Below are 18,916 nucleotides of genomic sequence, written 5' to 3'. Positions count from 1 at the left end.
AGTAAGTAGGACTAAAATTTCAGGTGGCAAGTGCAGCAACCTGATGAATTTCAACCCAAAACATCATCTTTTCTAAACCTAACCAAGTAGTAATAGTGCCTAAACTTAACTAAACACTGACTGAAAACACAAGCAAATAGTCAGCGAAAGACAGTGAGTAAAAACTGAAAGTCAAAAACAAGACTTAAGTGAAAAAGTAAAGCTATAATGATGTTCTTCGAATGGACTCATACTCAAGTCATCTGAGTAAAAAATATGCTCACTTACATCACCACCAAAACACCCTACCTCCTTTGCTCTTCTTGTGCTAAATCCCCAATAAATGGGCTGATAATGTCCTCTGAGCCTACCTAAAGGTGGATGAGGTCCCTACCGGTCTCCTACAGATGGGACTGACCCGTGGTGATAACAGCAGGCGTTACATGCATCAGTCCCTGCAGACGCTGGTGTTTCAGATATCATGCACACTGTCCCAATCAGATTAACAATTAGACTTTAAAATACACGGTGCAACAAAAAATACCACTGACTGACATCAATTCACGTCTTACTTTAAATGTATCTTTTGCTTTCTAGAAAACAGTAGACATGCGTTACATGATCAATGTACACAAAACTTCAGAAGATTAAGATTTTAAAACCAAACATCCAGTTAAGGAACTACTGGTAAAAAGTCGTAAAACTGATATTCTGCCCCGATGCGTCTCTGACAGCTCTCAAAAAAGCTTTTAAAATACAAAACGACATGGCTGTCAACCAGTACAGCCGAAATGATTACAAACAAGAAGTAAATTGACAGAAGCAACTACAGTACAACAGTGGAACAGAAACTGAAAGTCTATGTTTATGCACCGGCGACACAGCTGAAAAAAAAGCCAAAACAGAGTAAGCACAGAAGCTGCTGGGTTTTAAAGCCCTAACAGCAAAATCAATTGTTTTTTCTAGCAGACTATAAGGTGGAAAACAGGATTTGAAGAATGTGTGTAATTATCCACCACCTTTAAAAATCAGAGAAGGGGCACTGGCAGCCATTAGTGACACCATGAGATAAGAAAAGCCATTTCAGCCCAACTCAGATGTCCTTGTTGGGTTCTACATAACACTGAGCTCCAACTGCATGTTTTTTTTGTTAGTACCAAAACATCTGTCTTAGTTACGAGCATACCACTACGGACCCATCATTTTTAAGTCTCTTTATCTTTCTGCAGTCTTCTTATCTTACTGCAACGATTTGTTGAAAGCAAACAAGTGCTTTAACTTGCATCAGTGTGAATAAATACATCATCCCGAGTACTTTTCTTTTCCTAATCACTTCAATGGGTGCTACTTGTTCATATAAATGATAATGCAAAATTCACAATGAAGTTATTTTCTTCTAAACACAAGAACATGCTGAAATGCATTTCTTATACATTTTACAGAAGCATTCAGCCAAGTTCTCTCACCCAATACTTTACATTTTGATTCCAAAATGTTAACAAGGTGCGTGGCTAGATTATTGAACCAGTAGCACTGTGCTCAGATTTAAAACTTGTACACTTCACTGTGTACAACACATCGGGACCACTTCTATGTAAGGGAACATAAGGCAAAGGGATTACAGTGGGGCTGAAACCAAATCAACAACCTGCTGTGACTGAATTAAAAAGCCCTCTGCTGAAAATCAAGTTTACACACTGGAGAGTAAATCAGAAAGGAAACGGATACATTTAGCTCCAATACTATCGGCTTTCACTATGCCTCTGTTTATATGCGACTATGGTCCTGAAAGGCCACTTCATCCAGATCAAGGATCTTAGGTCGCTATGAAAGAACTCTACTGTAGTGGACTGTACTCAGCTGAAATGTATCAGTGCTCTGATCTGCTTCAATTCACAGGCTCTCTTTCAAAGCAAAACACAAACTTAGGGTTCTTCAATAAAACCAAAGACAACAAAGTACAATATGTATTTCAGGTTCTATGAGCAGAAAGCAGCTTCTATCTGCTTTGACGACAAAAAAAACTCAAACTTTTTGATGGTTTTAGGACAACTGATTAGCACGGTTCAGTTAAAGAAATACAATAGACAGTAAAAAATGTTGGAGCATTTATTACTCTCCAACAGCTTTTTCATGTTGATGCTGTGAGGATAAATATTTCACAATGATCTAGCTTACTGCACACCTGTCTTACTGTACAATAAGATCTTTCAGCTGCAGGTATCTGTAATCAAACCCTGATTATACACCCAGTAGCTTAACATGTTAAGTCTGTCAAAGCCTATAAATCTGCATCATTATCGACAGTTCATGGCTTCAGCTGTTGCTCTAGGTAAAGTTGTTCAGTTGGTACTAGAATTAAATACTATACTGACATGGGTTCAAAAAAATATTAACTACAATGAGAAAGCTTTGATGTTACCCGTTTTTTGCAGACCCTCAGTCACTAAAGTGAAGGTTAGATGGAAAAAGGCAGACATGGGCAATGATGAAGCTGTATTGGCTGAACTTTATAGACACATATCAAACCATAATCCCAAGTTACAAGGCACATGACTGCCATACGACCCTGACAACATCACAGTATAACTATGTCATGTCACGTATAAAGTTACAACATGTTCCAGTAAGTTTTTAATATTAGACAGGCTTGAATCAGTGTCTCTGGAGAGGAAAACACGCTGATTGAAAAAGAAAGAGGAAGATAAGATGCAAGCATCAAGCAACGTGACAAAGAAAGAAAACAGCAAGTCATAGCATTGGAAAAAGATCCAGGAAGCTCAACAGTGTGTCTCAGGTTTTGGCTAAAATCCTGAAAACACCCATATTTGAAGGATTTCAGCCAAAACCCAAGACAACCCCGTTGAGCTTCCTGGATTTTGTTCCAGGATGACGGTAAAGGACTTACCAGGCCAGCTATGGGTGTTGGAAGTCTGTTAATTTTCTTCACTAGGCTGGGTTTAATGCAGCTGAGCAACCTGATAAAAGACACACAGGAGAAAGAAAACATCAAAAGGAAAATTTTAATAAAAAAAAAAAAAAAAAAAGAACAGCAGAGTCATGCCTTTAAAAACTTGACAAGTTGAGATGAATATTTCAAAGGATGCCTTGCAAATTTGAAACCTTAGCAGAGTGAAATAACTTCAGGCAAAAGAGAAACAATGTGTGAAACTGTGTGTGCCTCTACAGAAATAATACAGAGAACAAAAAAGAATAAAACATTTTTGAAAGTCCCACAGTGGCGTCTGAAAGATCTGCAGTAGAAAGACACAGATCCAGAGTCCGAGCTGCTCCTTTCCCCCACTGCAGACTAGCTCCAGAACATTTGGTGTCACAGAAAACCACATATGTGCAGAGTTATGTCTTATGTCTCTCTGATCTCATACACACTTTTTGGGAGGGAAACTACACTATGTTCCTTCAAACTGTCAGTCATGAACAGGCAGTTTTGGAGATCCCGCCTCCCTCTCTCTGTCTCCCGTTTCATCTTTTGTGAGTGTTTTCATCAGAGGAAGCACTGTAATGATTCTGCCCTGTATAGGAAAATCCCACCTTTGGATACATGGTATTAGATATCAGCAGTCCTGTGATGTCCATGGCATTCCAGCAGTTATTTTGAGATGAAGTGCGGTAATTTACCTTTCTAGTGAACTTTCTTTTGCCCAGCCTGCTTCATGTACTCCTACTTCACTTAGAGATTTCCTGGTGTACTGTATATTTCCAAGAATATCTTTGAACAACCCCAGGAGACGGGTGTTTTCAGGGCTACATGCACTATGTGTAGGTGGAGAGAGTGAGCAATGGCAACAGTGAAGATAATATTTCCACTCTTGAAAAATTGCCTAGAATGAGAAAAAATGTTTGTCTGCTTTCTTTTATTGTTTATTTTCGCCCCAAATGACCACGAAAAAAAGTCTTCTGAGGTGGATTTATCCCTGAAAGATTGTTGAGAATATGTACAGGTGACTTCGTTTATGAAAATATTCTTGGGAAATATGGCTTTCATGTCCCACTGTAGATGATAGAATGAATGCCAGTTATCTGCAGAAATATGTAGCCCAGCTGCATCCACTACAGTCTGTCAATCCAAACTGGTTACAGCATGAAGAGGAAGTGTTAAGCAAGAGTGCTTCCTGCATTAGAAAACACAGGCAAACCTAAAACAAACGCAGTACAAGTAACATAAACACACTATTTTGAGTGTGTACTGGGACATTTTTCATGCTTTGAAAAGAGGAAGATGTTGGCGAGTCTTTAACTTGTGAGATTTAAAAAAAACTAAAAAAAGGAATTACTCACCTAAACACTGGTAATGTGTTGGGAAAAGAAGATATAATTCCCACCAGTAGTGTTTTATAGACTGTTCAAAGGGTCATGGTCCTTTCCTTCGTGTAAAATGTTCTTTTTTTTTTAAGCTGTTGTTGCCATTTTTTCGTGGAATCAGGCAGATGGTGGTCTAGCGCTACAGAATGGCAGGTACATACTGCAACGATGACCAGTCTGGTCAAAAGTTTATACGACGTTCTTTTAGGGTAGTTTGACAATTCCTCCCAAAGAATTACTTCAACTTGAGTTGACATGATTCGTTGTACAAATGGTCGGCTGTCGTTTTAACTCAAGACTTAAGACCTGACTCAAAGATGACTGAATTATTTCTCTAAATCCTGCTTTCACTCAGATTTCACAGTGAAACATCTGCCCAGAGCTGGAAGTTTGCATCTCTGCCTATTGGATGCTTCTTTTAGGATGTTCATACTACTCTGCGTCTGCCATGCTGTCATTTGGGTAAAAGATAATTTACACCTCTAAGTTGTGTTTTGCGTCCAATGAGCATCGTCCGCATTGTGTCACAGTCAATCACACGCTTAGTTCATCTAGAGTTGGAAATCTTGCATGGTGTTTTTATATACGTGAACAGTTGCTAATTATCTGAGTTTCAAAGGAATCTGTACAAATTGAGATCATCTGTGATTTTAGATAATCAGATCAGCCACCCCTAGTACCACTGACAGAATTAAAACAACCTTTAAGATAGTTATTTTACAATATTTTAAAATAGAAAAAGCAGGTAGTCATGACATTGCAGCAGATGGAAGCAGAGACTGTTGAATTCTCAACTGTAATTCTTACTAAGTGATTAAAATAAAGAATTTGCCGATTGAAACTATAGCATCTTTGGCTTTTCATCTATAAGTGTTCTTGAGATGTAATTCGTCATTATTGCTTCCTATGAGGATCACATATTTAGGATATTGTGCTGTGATTCTCAGGCCCTGCAGTATTTCTCTACCTCAAGGTATTCCATAATATTAAAAATTCCAAAACCAGTGGGGACACTGTTAAATTGGTTGTGATGTCTGTATTCACAATAAAGACAGTATAAACACACTGGGTTTGTGTAACTGACATTAGCACACAGGAATGAGAGAGAGAGAGAGAGACTGGAAGTGTATGTTTTCAGTCTCATTTCAGCACAGCGACTCATTATGAGTGGGCAGACAAGAGTTCAAGTGTCAAACTGGAGGACAATTCAGCAGGACGTTGGTCTCTCTGATCACTGGACCAGAGTGTTGTGAACAAATCAGTGCACTTCTGAAAGGAAAACCTGCTTGACTGCTCATGTTCTTCCTGGTAATTCAGAACAGTGTGTGGTTATTTTCGGTTCACATTCTCATCTTTATCTTCCTCTTCTAACTGTATGTGAACTTTCAGGACATTATGAGACTAAAACAAGCACGTGCTGAAAAGGCAGAACCCAATACTTATATGTGTAAATGGAGTTTTGGTATTTAGGTATATAAGAAACACAAAAAATACTGTGACCCTTTTACTATTCCTGTGGAAAACATAATTTCAGTGACTCAGAATAAGATATTTTAAACATAAAAAGAATTTCACTCTGGTTTCCAGTCACTCTCTGTGTATTTGTATACAGTTGTAAGAGTAATGCTCAGGAAACGTATTAACAAATAATGTATATACAGTGCTATTAGAATTTTATCACAATTAATCAGTGAGACCATTGTGAGAAAACATGGAATGTCAAGAGCATGAGAGCGACACCGACAAAAGCACTAAAGACATATGGCAGGAAATTTCCCCGTTGTCCAGATGGTCAGATAAAAAAAACAAACAAATGTAGTCAGAACTTACTCGCACAGAAGAATCCCGTTTTCCAAAGCTCCTCTGAAATCCTTGTCACCAAAACATCTTCCTGTCGCAGCCTACAGATGAGACGAAAGGAGCGAGTTAGCAAAATACAACAGTAAGACTGCTTCAGATCAAAAACAGAACATCAAACGATCATTTAACTTTCTGGATCTGAAGTCTAGACATAAAGCCTCCACGTCTGGAAGAAACAAGTGCAACAACCTTTATCAACACCCCTCTCACGTCTTTCCTTCACAATAAATTCTGGGAATTGTATGGAGAGGTGCACAAAGAGTAGCCGGCCGTATATCAAGTCCCTCCCTGGTTAACAGTGCTAAACACTAACAAGCTTGACATAAGCTGCAATCATCCCAACCAAATGGCTCTGGCTGGCTAATGTGCTGTGACAGGGGATTTATTGGGTAATAGTTGCTCAGACCCTCTGAGGAGGAGACGCTGCCTTGCATGCCTCATACGTACTTGCATGACAGTTTTTGGGAAAATAGTACAACTCACATGAATGCTTCACATTTGCTGTGAAGCATGTTTTTTTTGTTCTTTTTTTTAGTGTGTGATATTCATTGAGTAGCCTGTGTGTACGTTATTTGCACTCAAGTCTCTCTTGCAGAATAAATCTTGTGCTCTATGAGACTTCTCCAATAAATAAAGTTTAATATTTAAGAGCACAAACCCTTGGGCCACAAACCCACACATGTCCCAAAAGTGTGAGGTTCAGCTACAGCAAAGTTTATAAAACTGAGTCCAAATTACTGTTTTATTTTGCTTGTGACTATTACCCTCAGCTTCAGTTTGGACCTTTCACTGTAGTGAAAGGTTATGTGAGCGAACGGGACAGCTCAAAAACACATCTGACGTCCCACACAAACATCTTAAGTAAAAAAAATACACCAACAGTGAAATAAATTGCCTCCCACTCCTGAAAATCTGCTATTGCAAGACATCTCGAACCAAGCCCACTTAAAATCCATTTATTCTCACAAACACCAGCAGACAGTTGACCATTAAAAAAAAAAAAAAAAAAAAAAAAAAAGAGGACCTCTTCGGACTGCTGGTTTGGAAGCCAAAACAATTACAAGATTAAATTTCCTGAGAGTTTCGTTCGCATGTATTTGCACAGCTGTGGGGAAAAAAGTCTGTAGATGTAGAGTATCTGGCCCGGCCGTGTGTTTCTGTCGGCTTCATGGCTCACTGGGGAGCCTGGACCTGTTACAAAAGAAATGGACTGCTGTATGTCAGCGAGGAGGCCGACAGCAGGCCTCATTTCTGTGAAGTGTCATGTTGGGTGTTCAAGAGACGTACGTAAAGAAACAAATAGAGGAAAGTAAGTGGCCCACACTTTCTCTGTATGCTGACCTTTTGCTCTTCACTGCCACTATTCCCTTCTGCGGCAGCACCTGTGAACAAGGCATTGTGTGTCTTGTGTTGACAGCACAAAAGCAATGATTGAAGCCCGAGTATGGAGGCCTAAAAGTCTGCCTTACTGTTCTAACATATGGTCCACAAACCCACATCAGTGACAACTGTAAGAGATCTGCTCTGCAGAAAGACATAATATTTGTTAACTTAAACATCAATCAGCAAAACCCGTGGCAAACTACACTGCTCAACGTGAAAACTGAACAAAAAAAAGATTAAATATAAATGCCTTCCATCTGAAGGTAAAACTGCAGCACATCTAAAGCACCACTTAGCCACCACTTAATTGTAATGAGAGCAGTTATGAATATAGACTCTTCAACATGTATCAATTCTGAACACCACACTCATTTTCTGCAATACTGACACACTGTTCTCTCTTCTTTCTTTCTGAGTTGACACATATCACAGTACTGACATAGTCCTGCCTCCTCACTCACTCAGAGTGCTGTTTTCCTCTCATCGCTCGTCTCATGAGCTCTGACAAATAACGTTTCATTATTGTCTCAGAAACATGTCAAGTGCACAGCCTCCATGGTAAGTTTTGGTCGATAAAGAGAAAAAGCAGAAGGGTTGTTTGGATATATTTTGGACAAATGAACACAGAAAGGCAAAAACACATGCAAGCCAATGTGCAAATATGGCAACGGAGTAGTGTCAAGGAAATGAGCCAACACTACTAAATAATGCTTTGCCTTTTCAATGTCTGAATCACACAGGCTTCTGAGTAAGTGCGTTACCTCAAGAAGCTTTCATTCCTGTAAACATGCATCTCATCATGTGATAGCTCTACAGTTGGTTTCTTAAAGTGTAAATAAGATCATATGTAGCTTTATGGATAGTTATGGGCAATATCAACTATTTCTTGGCTGGATGAGTGAGTCCCGTCACCACAAACAGATTTCAGAAAGTCACTGCATCATTTTTAAACTTTTTGTGTCGACTACAACAAGTAAAAATAAGACATAACATGTTATATAATGACTTTGCACATGGATTTGTCCCCATCAAATACAGCCTATATCCATTTCCTCCTGTTTCCAGTATTAATGCTACGTAAAGCCAGGTGGCCGCTGTGTCCAGCTTCATAGAGAATGGACATATAAGACAGAATTTTCAGTCTACTGCAAAAATATCCCAGCATGTCTGTTCCTTTAAAAACCTCTAGACTAGTTGAGCTGGTGCTGTCTGAAAAGCTTAGACAGACCGGTTAACACAGGTACCCTAATGTCACTGGACAATATTTTCTCTGTTGACAGGCCAGAGCAGTAGCATTCATGGTAATTATCTTCCTCCTCTCTCATGACTTGCCTTTTCCACTGGGCTTCAGGCTAACGTTACCTCGCCAGAAAAATTTCTTTGGCTCTGTCTGCTGAGGTTTAACCTCATCAATGAGATTAAATCTGTCTCCAAAACTGCAACAAAGAAATGATTTGTGAAACACACCGTGCATTCTTTTGTGTGCAACTTTATGACTAGGAGAGAGCAGGCTTCAGCTCCCATTATTAATTACATTTTTCATCAACTTTATGCACTCAAGAACGACATTCCCAGATCTTGCATTACACAATAGCACACTGTAGGCCTGGACCAGAGAGAATAACCTTCCCAGGTGTTCGCTGTAAGTGAATAGCAATCCCCGGTTTGAAACATTAAAGAACAGCATCTCCTGGTTTGGTTCAAGGGAGTAACGTTTCATGGTCTGATCTCAGTAAAGATTCAGTGGCCTAGATACTTTTATAACCACATCTTTAAAAAAAAAAAAAACTACAACTGACTAGATGGCCTTGATTTAGGAGCTCCTCAATAAATGTGTCAGTCGAATGTTAGTACTGTTCTTGCTAAAACTGGAAGAGATTTTACGGCTTTTCTATGCAGACCTTATTCAGAATCCCTCATAATACAGTGAATATGGTCAAACTGAAAATCACAGCAAGCTGAAGTGGACTCTGCATGTTCCAAGCTACAGAACAACTAGTCACTGCTCTTTACCAACCTTGTCAATGACAGTGAGTGCGCCAAGAGATTATAGTGTTGCTTCACCTTTACAAGGACAGATTAGTGCTACCACCTTTACAAAGATCAGCCTACGCTGTGTTTGTTTGTTTGTTTTATTAAGATCCCCCATTAGCTTTTGCAAAGCAGCACTTTGTGGACAGTGACTCTGCAGGAAAAACTGGAAATACAGGAAAAACACTCATTATTACTGAAATGTAAAACTGTACAACTGTTCTGGAAAATATCTTCATGCAGAAAAATGAGGCTTATAATGAGTCTCCAGGTGGTATAAAGTTTCAATTGAAAACACAGAAATTGCTCATACTCATAATTTCATGATGAAAAGAAATAACAAAACATGTAAAAGTTTGTAGTTGTATTGGAAACATTTTCTTTACATGTCCAATAAATCCCAAAAGTCATTCCATTAAGCTCTAATGGGCTCAAACCCATGGGTGGAAACCAGGCTCAGAGGTCAGGCCAATTAATATTCTGTCCTTTGGGGTTCATGTACATTGACATAAAGTACACATTTCTCTTCTGGCAAGGTCTGAGCTGCAGAGAATGACAGGGACTCGGTTTTCTCATCATCTTGCTGTTCTGTTTGGCAGTAACTGCAGAGTGGCTAAGGACCTTGATTCATGTACATCTGTGGCTCTCATAAGTGTCGTCCTGAGCTGAAGAGCGCATGAAACTCCTGTCTGGCCAGAGGGAACGCTTACTTTGAGAGAACGCACATTTGGCCAACACACAACATGGAATGACATATTAGTAATAAAATAAACAAAGGCTGGACCTTGAAGCACTCAATGTTACCGTATCACAAGGGGCTAATTGGCTGCTAGGCTTTTGTATCTCAGTAGAGAGAAGCACTTTGCTGACTAATAAAACACCTCTTCAGTTCTACACTGAAAAATATAAAAAGTAATTTGACATGACCATTAAACACATATTCAAAGGGCATATCAGCATCGGATCTAGTAAAAGAAGCAACACAATACCAAAAGGAGGCCACCCAGACTATTTTCTGGCCACAAAAACTAACATTCCAAAAGGAAAATTAAGACAAGTCTCTGATAAATGCTATACTGCAAGCAGCTGTTTTATTTCTATTCTTATCAATTTTTAAAGCTAATAAATCATACAGAATGCACAGTGGAGAGATGAATTTGAAAAGTGCTGGAAACGTCTGGATCCGACTGTTTTCAAACCACTGAAGGGTCATATGAGGGTATTTAGTCAGAGGAATGTGTCGCCTTTGTTTTCAGTGGAATGTCGCCCATATTGTTTCACAAACAATCAAATGATGTTGGCTGGTTTCATTTTCCTCTTCACTTCCTTTCCTTTGGAAAGTGGAAACCCTTCATGTCCAGACTAAAAAGCAATTCTCATGGACTCCTGTCCAGAGCGCACTCTTGTCACTATAACTTTGATATCCACAAAGAAAAGAGGTTTGTTTGCTTAGAAATGCATGAATGAACTTTACAGAATCAAACTTAGCTTTTGCCAAATTCCATTTCCTTGAGGGAGCAGTAGTGTGTGTGAATCTATCTTCTACTTTGATGAATTAGAAAATAGAAAATAAATGGAAATCTAGCATGAAAACTCCCACGAGGCACTGCTTTCATGTTCTGAGAGATAAAACATCGATGTGACGGGAAGAGTCTCCTCCACAGTCAAATCTTATCTGATGGTGGGCCACAATTCCAAAACAATTTACTGAAATAATATTACCAACAAAAAAAATAAATAAAAAAAAACCCTGGTCCTGCATATTCAGTCAAAACAACAGTAATTTCAAAGAGTCTTCCATCAAACAGCCAGCTAGTCCAGGACGGTATCAGTACTTACTCCCTGTTTGAACCAGCTTACTGCAATCCCTCCACCGCCACAGCCATCCAATGAAAACTGTCCAATGCAGGGCCTCTGAAATTGCTGCAATAGCGCTGCTACCTGTCCCAAATTAACAGCTTCTAATTCAAGGTTTGCAGACGGGCTGGATTCCGTGACTCGAGGAAGTAAAACACTACTTACTTCAAGGCCCTGAGGCCAGTGCAATCAGCCTGTTAAAGAGCTGACAGCTGTTAGCTGAAGGGCTGCTGAACATAAACAGAGACATGTGCTCTCAACCCATACGCCTGCTTTGTAGCCACATGCCTGCTTTGTAGTCAAAAGCATTCTACTTTACAGGAGGTTGTCTTAAGTGTGTTGCATAATCCTGACTGAATCCAACACTATGCGTCCAAGTTCAGGAACACATGTAAACAGGTCTTCTGGCCTACAGCCTGTAATCTTGTTAATTCAACTTGGCAAGCGGGCTTAATCTGTAAATGCTTCTTGTTCTGATTAACAGAGCAAAAACAACCTGGTCATTCAATAATACAAATTTTATGACCTGAGCAGTAGGAACAGGATTTAAATATTGCAGCTGCAGGATTTGTGTAGTCTAGTGTCTTCTCCAAGCAAGAGGTTGAACAATAAAAAGGCTAAATTTGTTCAGTACTGCAGAACCTAAATCAACTGAAGAGACAAAACAGTATTCTGGCTCAGAAACCTTGTGTAAATCGCCAAGTTTTAGCATTAAAAAAAGATTAAAATCTTGCCTTTGGCTTTATGAGAAACAGAATTTGATGAAAAAAAAACTGTCCAAAAGTAGTGAAATTGGTAACATCTGACTGTTGCTATGAAGGGGCCCTCTGGCTGGGGGTCCCCTCACCTCATGGAGCTTCAAAAAGTTCAGCCAAAGGTCAGGAGTGATATCTGCCTACGATCAATCATCTGGAGCTTTTCACAAGCTGCCACCACTACCACCACCGTGGGGATCCTTTATTGTGACTATGGAGTCTTTGGTCTGGGCTCAGTGTGCTGGCATCTGTACTGACTTGGAGAGGGGTAAAGGGGAACAGGAGGCTGGAAGGAGTGATCAGAGAGTGCTAGCTTAATTTCTGGATTAGCAGTTTAGGTTTTTTGCATTTCACACGTGACATTTCTGTCTGTTTTGTCTGGTCTGAAAATGTTGGGTCTTAGAAAAAGATCACTTCATGTTCAGTGCATATTTCAGCTACATTTGGACCTAATTGTTAATCTGAGCTTTTTGATTACTGATTGTGAATCAAATATTGATGATTAGAGAGCAACCTCAGAGGTAAGCACAAGTTTTACAGGCTTTGCAAAAATCTACATATTGCTTGAGCATTGAAACAAGTATTTTTTTTAACATGGGAGATGGACAGAAAAGCTATGCAGTCCAATAGCATGTTGTATCCAAAATGCACTTCTAAACATAGAATATATATTACTGGGGACTCACTAAAAGCATATAGTTTTGCGGTATAAGAGTGAGCAAGAAATGCTGCTACAAACCCTCATTTCCAACGAGCAGACAGAGGTACTTGACATCTGGGGCTAATGTGGTCCCGGAAAACAGAATAGCTTGTGTATCTTTATTTCCTCGCCTAATTTTAGCATGCATCATGAGGTTTCCCAGAGTTGGCAGAGGTTTTACAAGATCTGCGATAATAATGGATCATGCTTCTAAAGTCCGCATGGCAGCACCACTTAATCACGACAATCAGCTGCAGATCCAACCTGATACTATGTCAGACTGATCTTGATACAGTGGGACAATCGCATCCAAACGAGTATGTAGTGTAGTAACCAACACGGGGATGATAAAAAAAAGCACATTCACACAGTCTAGCACCAAATGAACTCTGACAAGTCATATTTTATCATCTGATACAAAAACAAAGACTCATGGACCCCACTGGACCACTTAAAAAAAAAACAAAAAAAAAACACTCACTCATTCATCCACACGCCTACAAACACATCATCACACATATTTGATGTCAGCATGTGTTTACAGAATGTAAACAACACAGCTTTTTCTTTTGGTGGGAGCTGAGACAGAACGCTTTGAAGAAGCAGCTGAAGTTTTTAAAGCAGTTGCGTCGAGCTGGAAACACAGGATAGTCGCTGCTCAAGCCAGAGACAATGAACAAAGAAGTATTATGAAACAGGAATCATCATAGGTAATGACAGTTAATAGAATATAATTGGCATGGAATTATATAGTGGAATCAGCACTGGAGCGCATCAGTCCAATCCTAGAGCATGACCACAGCCTACAGAGGAAAATATTTTTAGGCAAATCTGATGACAGCAAACTATTTATGCTCAATCTGTTGTGATAGATGACTGTGTTTCATCGGCTAAACCTTCTAATGGCTAACATCTTGAAAGACCACCCTGAAGAGCAAGAATAACAACTTCTGTCAGAATTAAAGGCCTAACATTATTTTAAAAAGCATTCAGCTACATAAGTATCACATCATTTCCTAATGGAAAGACATAAGAAAAATGATGTGTGGGACTGAATGTTATGCAAGACCTTTGTACTGGATCACCACAAGTTTACTGTCCACATGTGCCAACCACACGCTGTAGGCAGCAACAGTGAATTATGTTGATTTGTAGTCATGGAGAGCTCAATAAAGAGGAAGACATAAATAAGTGTGCTGTCCAAGAGTGCAGAAAAACCACTCTGGGCCAGACCAGTTAAACAGAAGTGTTGCACTGCTTGTAGAAACAACACATTAAGTGAGCACTACCACATTGCCAGATTGTGTCAGATTTTATACTGTGTGCAAGTTTTACAACAGCTTACAGTACACTTCAGTCTATGTTATAACATATTTTAAAGAATGAGAGGATGGATTTACCTCAGTTCCCCAACAAACCTACATTCATTAGCTTTCGTGTATTTAAAACACAAACAAAAACACGCTTTCTACTGTCACTTTCCTATTTTAGTCAGAAAAGCACAAACGTTCCCAGGCACATGGCAGATCCTGTGAGAGTCATCTGGCGTGGGAAACCTTACACAACCCCTGATTAGTCATGTACTGTTCCTACTCAGCAAGACACACTGGTTTCATTTCAGCAGAAGCTCCTTCATATTTACATGTTAGACTGGAGCTGTCAGCAGACACTTGCAGGGCCGCCGTGGTCCAAACAACTATTTGGACCATACCCTCACCAGTAGAAATCCTGGTGAGTCACATGTTATAATATGAGCTCCCCAGTGACCACAGGTCTGTCATCTGCACCAGCCTGCAAGAAAACATTTCCTCACGGTGGAGCTGCTTTCGATGTCACACCTTCGTCTCTGGAGACGGGCCCACTGTCTGTCAGGACCAACTGATTAAGCACTGAATAAATGTCTGTTGGCTGTTTGTGCTCACACTGGAAATGTGCAGACCACCTGGAAGTTTGGCCCACTAGGGTTTGAAGTCGTTAACTTTAATTTGTCATCACAAACCCATATTTAATGACTGGCAAACATTTCATTGTATTACTGCAAACAGAGTTAAAGCAAAAATGGAGAGTTATAGTATGCTAAAGCTAAACATGAAGCCCAATTAAATATTAACAAGAGAATTATTTGTCTAATAAAATATAATAGAATTTAATAATGTCTGTACACACATATTAAAAAAACTGCGTAGTTGCAAAAACAACCGTGTAAACACTATTTCTGAGGAGGGTACTGGTTATATGTTTGACGTTGTGGTTAAAATTTGATTTTCTTGATTTTAAAGTTAAGTAGTTCACATTGATATCGACCAGCCTACCTGTGACTTTGTGTAGGTTTTTAATATGCAGTCAAATGTGACACTGTTTTGTAGCAGCTGCAACCACAGCATTTCCAGGAGTGTCTGCAGGATGGGGGTGATTAGACGTGGCTGCACACTCTTGCGTCTCAGGAGGTCTATATGGAAATCACGGAGCTGGCAGGTAACATGTCTTAATGTGGTATCCTTAGAGATTCTTTGGTTAGTGTGGTGTAGGCCCAATGCCGTTATGTCTCAGTAGTGATGCAATCCATGTTGTGTTTCTGAGAAAGTCATCACATTGATCAAGACAGCATTCTTATCAACCCCTGCAGACAAACATGCCTACAAGCAAAACAGTTTGCCACCTGCTTACAATTAGCAAGAAATGGGCACAACATGCACAAACTTGCACACACACAAACACAGAAGCTGTCATTTTTAAGTAAACACCGTGGCAGTAATTCCCAAAGACAAGCAGAGGAACTTGGAGAAGTTTTCCAGACTCGGCTGAGATTGTCACTTCAACAAAGCAATGAATCAAAAAGTTCTCACGAGAGAAGAGAGCCATGGGGCACATCGATTTGAACAATGCCTCAATAAGACACAAGTTCAAAGGTGAGATTATAATGCAGCATTCTTTGATCCTTTGTCTCTTTTTTTTGTATTTCTTACAAAGGTAATGTACCATAAAAACTACTAACTTGCTAGTGGCATGTGTCATTTAAGAATGTTTGTTCATACTTGAAGATCATCCTTTAAAAAGGGTCCGAACAAAAGTGCTTTCTTTTTCTTTCCTGCATCAATCAAACTTTTAAATATACAGTGTCAGTGTTATCACTGGGAGTTAACCCTTTACGCTTCAGTGCGTAGTAGGTGTACCGCCGGCGGTACACCTACTAATTTGCATAGGAATTTCAAGAATGTCCGACGGCTGCAAACACGATTATACAAACACTATACACCGATGGAAAGCTTAGATTCTCATGAATCCGCCGGTATAAACCACTTTCAGATGTGATTACCACAGCGGGTGAGAAAAACACATTTGTCTGACAAAAACAAATATTCATCCATCCGTTCTCTATACACGGCTTCAACGCACACAGCGCGACTCACATTTCCGGGTTCATTATTACACACAGAAAAAAAGATTCCACAAAAAACGGCCATAATCCAACCTTTTACATCCAGACAACACAAGCCAGTAAACTATTTTGTCCAAAACATGTCCTGAAGTCGGTATAAAATCCACGAATCGGTCGTTTTCAAGGAAATGCACCTCGCGATGTGCGTCCAATATTCCCTGTATTTTTCGTCATTTTTTTTATTTAAAAATAGAATATTAGTGAATTTTTTGTACTGAAAACGGCTGGAATTGACTGAAGCTTAAAGGGTTAAATAAGTGATGTCAATCGGGAAGCAAGCCAACAGTGTTGTCAAAAAATCTCAACAGGTACAATGAGTAGGAATTTAACTGAAAGGAAAACGGACACTTGTGTTAACATCACCGACGACCTCCAACAACGTCTACATTTCTTTTGGATGCCAAAGCTGATCAGGTAAAATGTTTTTGGTGTATATCAGTGTATTCTGTTGAATACAATGCCAGTATGGGTGATGCACACAAAAAGACAATGGAGATCTGTCATGATTTTGTTTTAGCAAATAAATATGATTTCACACTCTAAAGAGCTGACAGTACACGCTCAGTCAAAAATCAATTGCAAACCAAGAAGTTTAAAAAGTCCAATAAGAAAATCACTGCAAGCAAATCGTTAAATTGCTGTATATAAATTATGTAATACAATGTATAAAAAATGTACGCAATGTCTTCATTTTCAACCTAACTGTCCCTTTGTGAAACCAGTAACGACAAAACGTGTCCTGTTTCAGTAGTCCTCAATGGGTTTCAGAACAGTCTGTTAGATTTTTAATTTGGCTATTGAAGCAGTTCTTGTTCTCTGCTTCCTTTCACATCACAGATGAAAAGCTCCATGGACTTCAGCCAGCATTCACATAAACTCGTCGTTTGAGGAAGCTTGAAACTAAACAAGAAGGTCAACTTTCAAATATCTCCAGAATCAAGCTGTATGTTTTTGTCTACATGGTCTCCTGTTCAATTGTCACTGTGAAGAATATATTGCAAAAGTATTTCACCAAAGCAAAAGCTAAGATTTCCAGCACATGTCTCAGCAGAAGGAAAAGTCATAGCGTTATAGATGTATTAAGATGTATTATGTAACACTGACAACACTGCAGAAAAATTATTTGTGAAGCGAAAAGTAAAGACTCAAGCACAGATTTATGATTTTTTTTTACAGAATATGTATGTGGAGTTCATGGAGAAGACACTTGAGCTAAAGGAAGATTTCTGATGAAAGGAAAGCAGAGAGCAGGTGTCAATCTGTGAATGGAAAACAGCTGAGGAACGCCGCATTTCAAATATACATTCATGTAAAGTACATTTTATAATATGCTTTTGGATTTTTACAGGTTTAAAAGACCAAGGAACATATATGGACTTATGATGCTTATTAAGAGAATAACTACTTTCCATAATGTTTGTTTTCTGTCCATAACATTTTTAGACGTGCTGGTAAAACCTAAGCACTTGGCTTTGAAAGGATGTTTTACTAAATACGTTTAGAAAATAAATACACTTGATAAAGGAAGTCAGCACTATTTTCCTGTGCAAGCACAATGGCAAGTGCAAGGTGGTAGGCACACACATTGTGTGGGTGTCTTTGAGTGCATCTGCTATGTGGTTATGTATGCAAGTGCAAGAGGGCCAGCTGAAATGAGATATACATCGAAGGGTGTCGTGTTCAATTAATTCTCTCCTAGGCAGTTTCATCACTGGAGCCTAAAACAGCTGTTATTATTTAATGACAACAGCTCAGCAAATGGTCTGGATGCTACAGAGCAGCACAATGTGAAAACAACACCTCAAATCTGCAGACAGACTCAGATGGTGTGGGCGTTTATTTAAGAAAGAAATGACAGAAAATGTCCGTGAAGCCATTTATATGAGCGAATTAATCCGAGCTATTTCAGTGTTTGCTTCTCCTGTTTCATACTGTGTGCTTCTAAAATCAGATGCTGCTGATTTATCAACATATCTGTGCTGCTGCTTTCAGATGGTTGCAGGGATTTAACGATCTAATAGAGAAACTTAGATTTGTTCTGTTCACGTTTCTTAAAGACGATAATTATTATTGTTTTTGCAAAAGGTTTCAAGAATTATTCCATCATTACTGTGCATTTGCTTTAAGTATTTGACTGCCCTTGTTAATATAATCACCAAGGTAGCAGTAGACATGGGATTGAGACATCTAATCTAAGTGGAAAGTTTAAGACAAGTTATACATCAAAATATCGACAATTCATTTGTGCTGCCTCATTTCAGTAAATCCCACCTGTGTGCCCTTAGCACCAAAACACCACAAAGATGTGCTGCTCAATCTGAAATCGAGGAAGACACCAAACTGTTGCAAATTCTTATTCAATAGTCGATGTACAACTACAAAATTGTGCTCCTCTTTTCATGACATACCACTAATTTTAAGGTGGGCGTAACATTTGTTTGTTTGGCTGACTAATTTTTCCAGTTGAGTGAATATCTTTCCCCGCTGTCTGTTCTGTGTGTATGCTGCAAGAAAATCCAGTGCTCACACATAGACTCGGCTCTATAAACAGGAAAGAAAGCGGCTGGGGTTGATCCACACAACACAGTT

The 18,916-nt window shown here is 39.2% G+C and overlaps 1 protein-coding gene across 18 annotated transcripts in view; it reads right to left on the bottom strand.

The window, feature by feature from the left end:
- LOC110960615 (LIM and calponin homology domains-containing protein 1) overlaps nucleotides 1-18,916 on the bottom strand; it is a 101,558-nt gene that overhangs the window by 54,531 nt on the left and 28,111 nt on the right. For all 18 annotated transcript variants that reach the window (XM_051954011.1, XM_051953999.1, XM_051954006.1 and 15 more), the window contains exons 2-3: nucleotides 6,133-6,203; nucleotides 2,888-2,957 (exon numbers count right to left, since the gene is read on the bottom strand). In XM_051954011.1, coding sequence (XP_051809971.1) covers nucleotides 2,888-2,957; nucleotides 6,133-6,203 — 141 coding nt within the window. The remainder of the gene's footprint in view (nucleotides 1-2,887; nucleotides 2,958-6,132; nucleotides 6,204-18,916) is intronic.

This window comes from Acanthochromis polyacanthus, chromosome 10 (genome assembly GCF_021347895.1).
Source record: "Acanthochromis polyacanthus isolate Apoly-LR-REF ecotype Palm Island chromosome 10, KAUST_Apoly_ChrSc, whole genome shotgun sequence".
Lineage (NCBI taxonomy): Eukaryota > Metazoa > Chordata > Actinopteri > Pomacentridae > Acanthochromis > Acanthochromis polyacanthus.
This window is presented reverse-complemented; position numbering and strand designations above follow the sequence as displayed.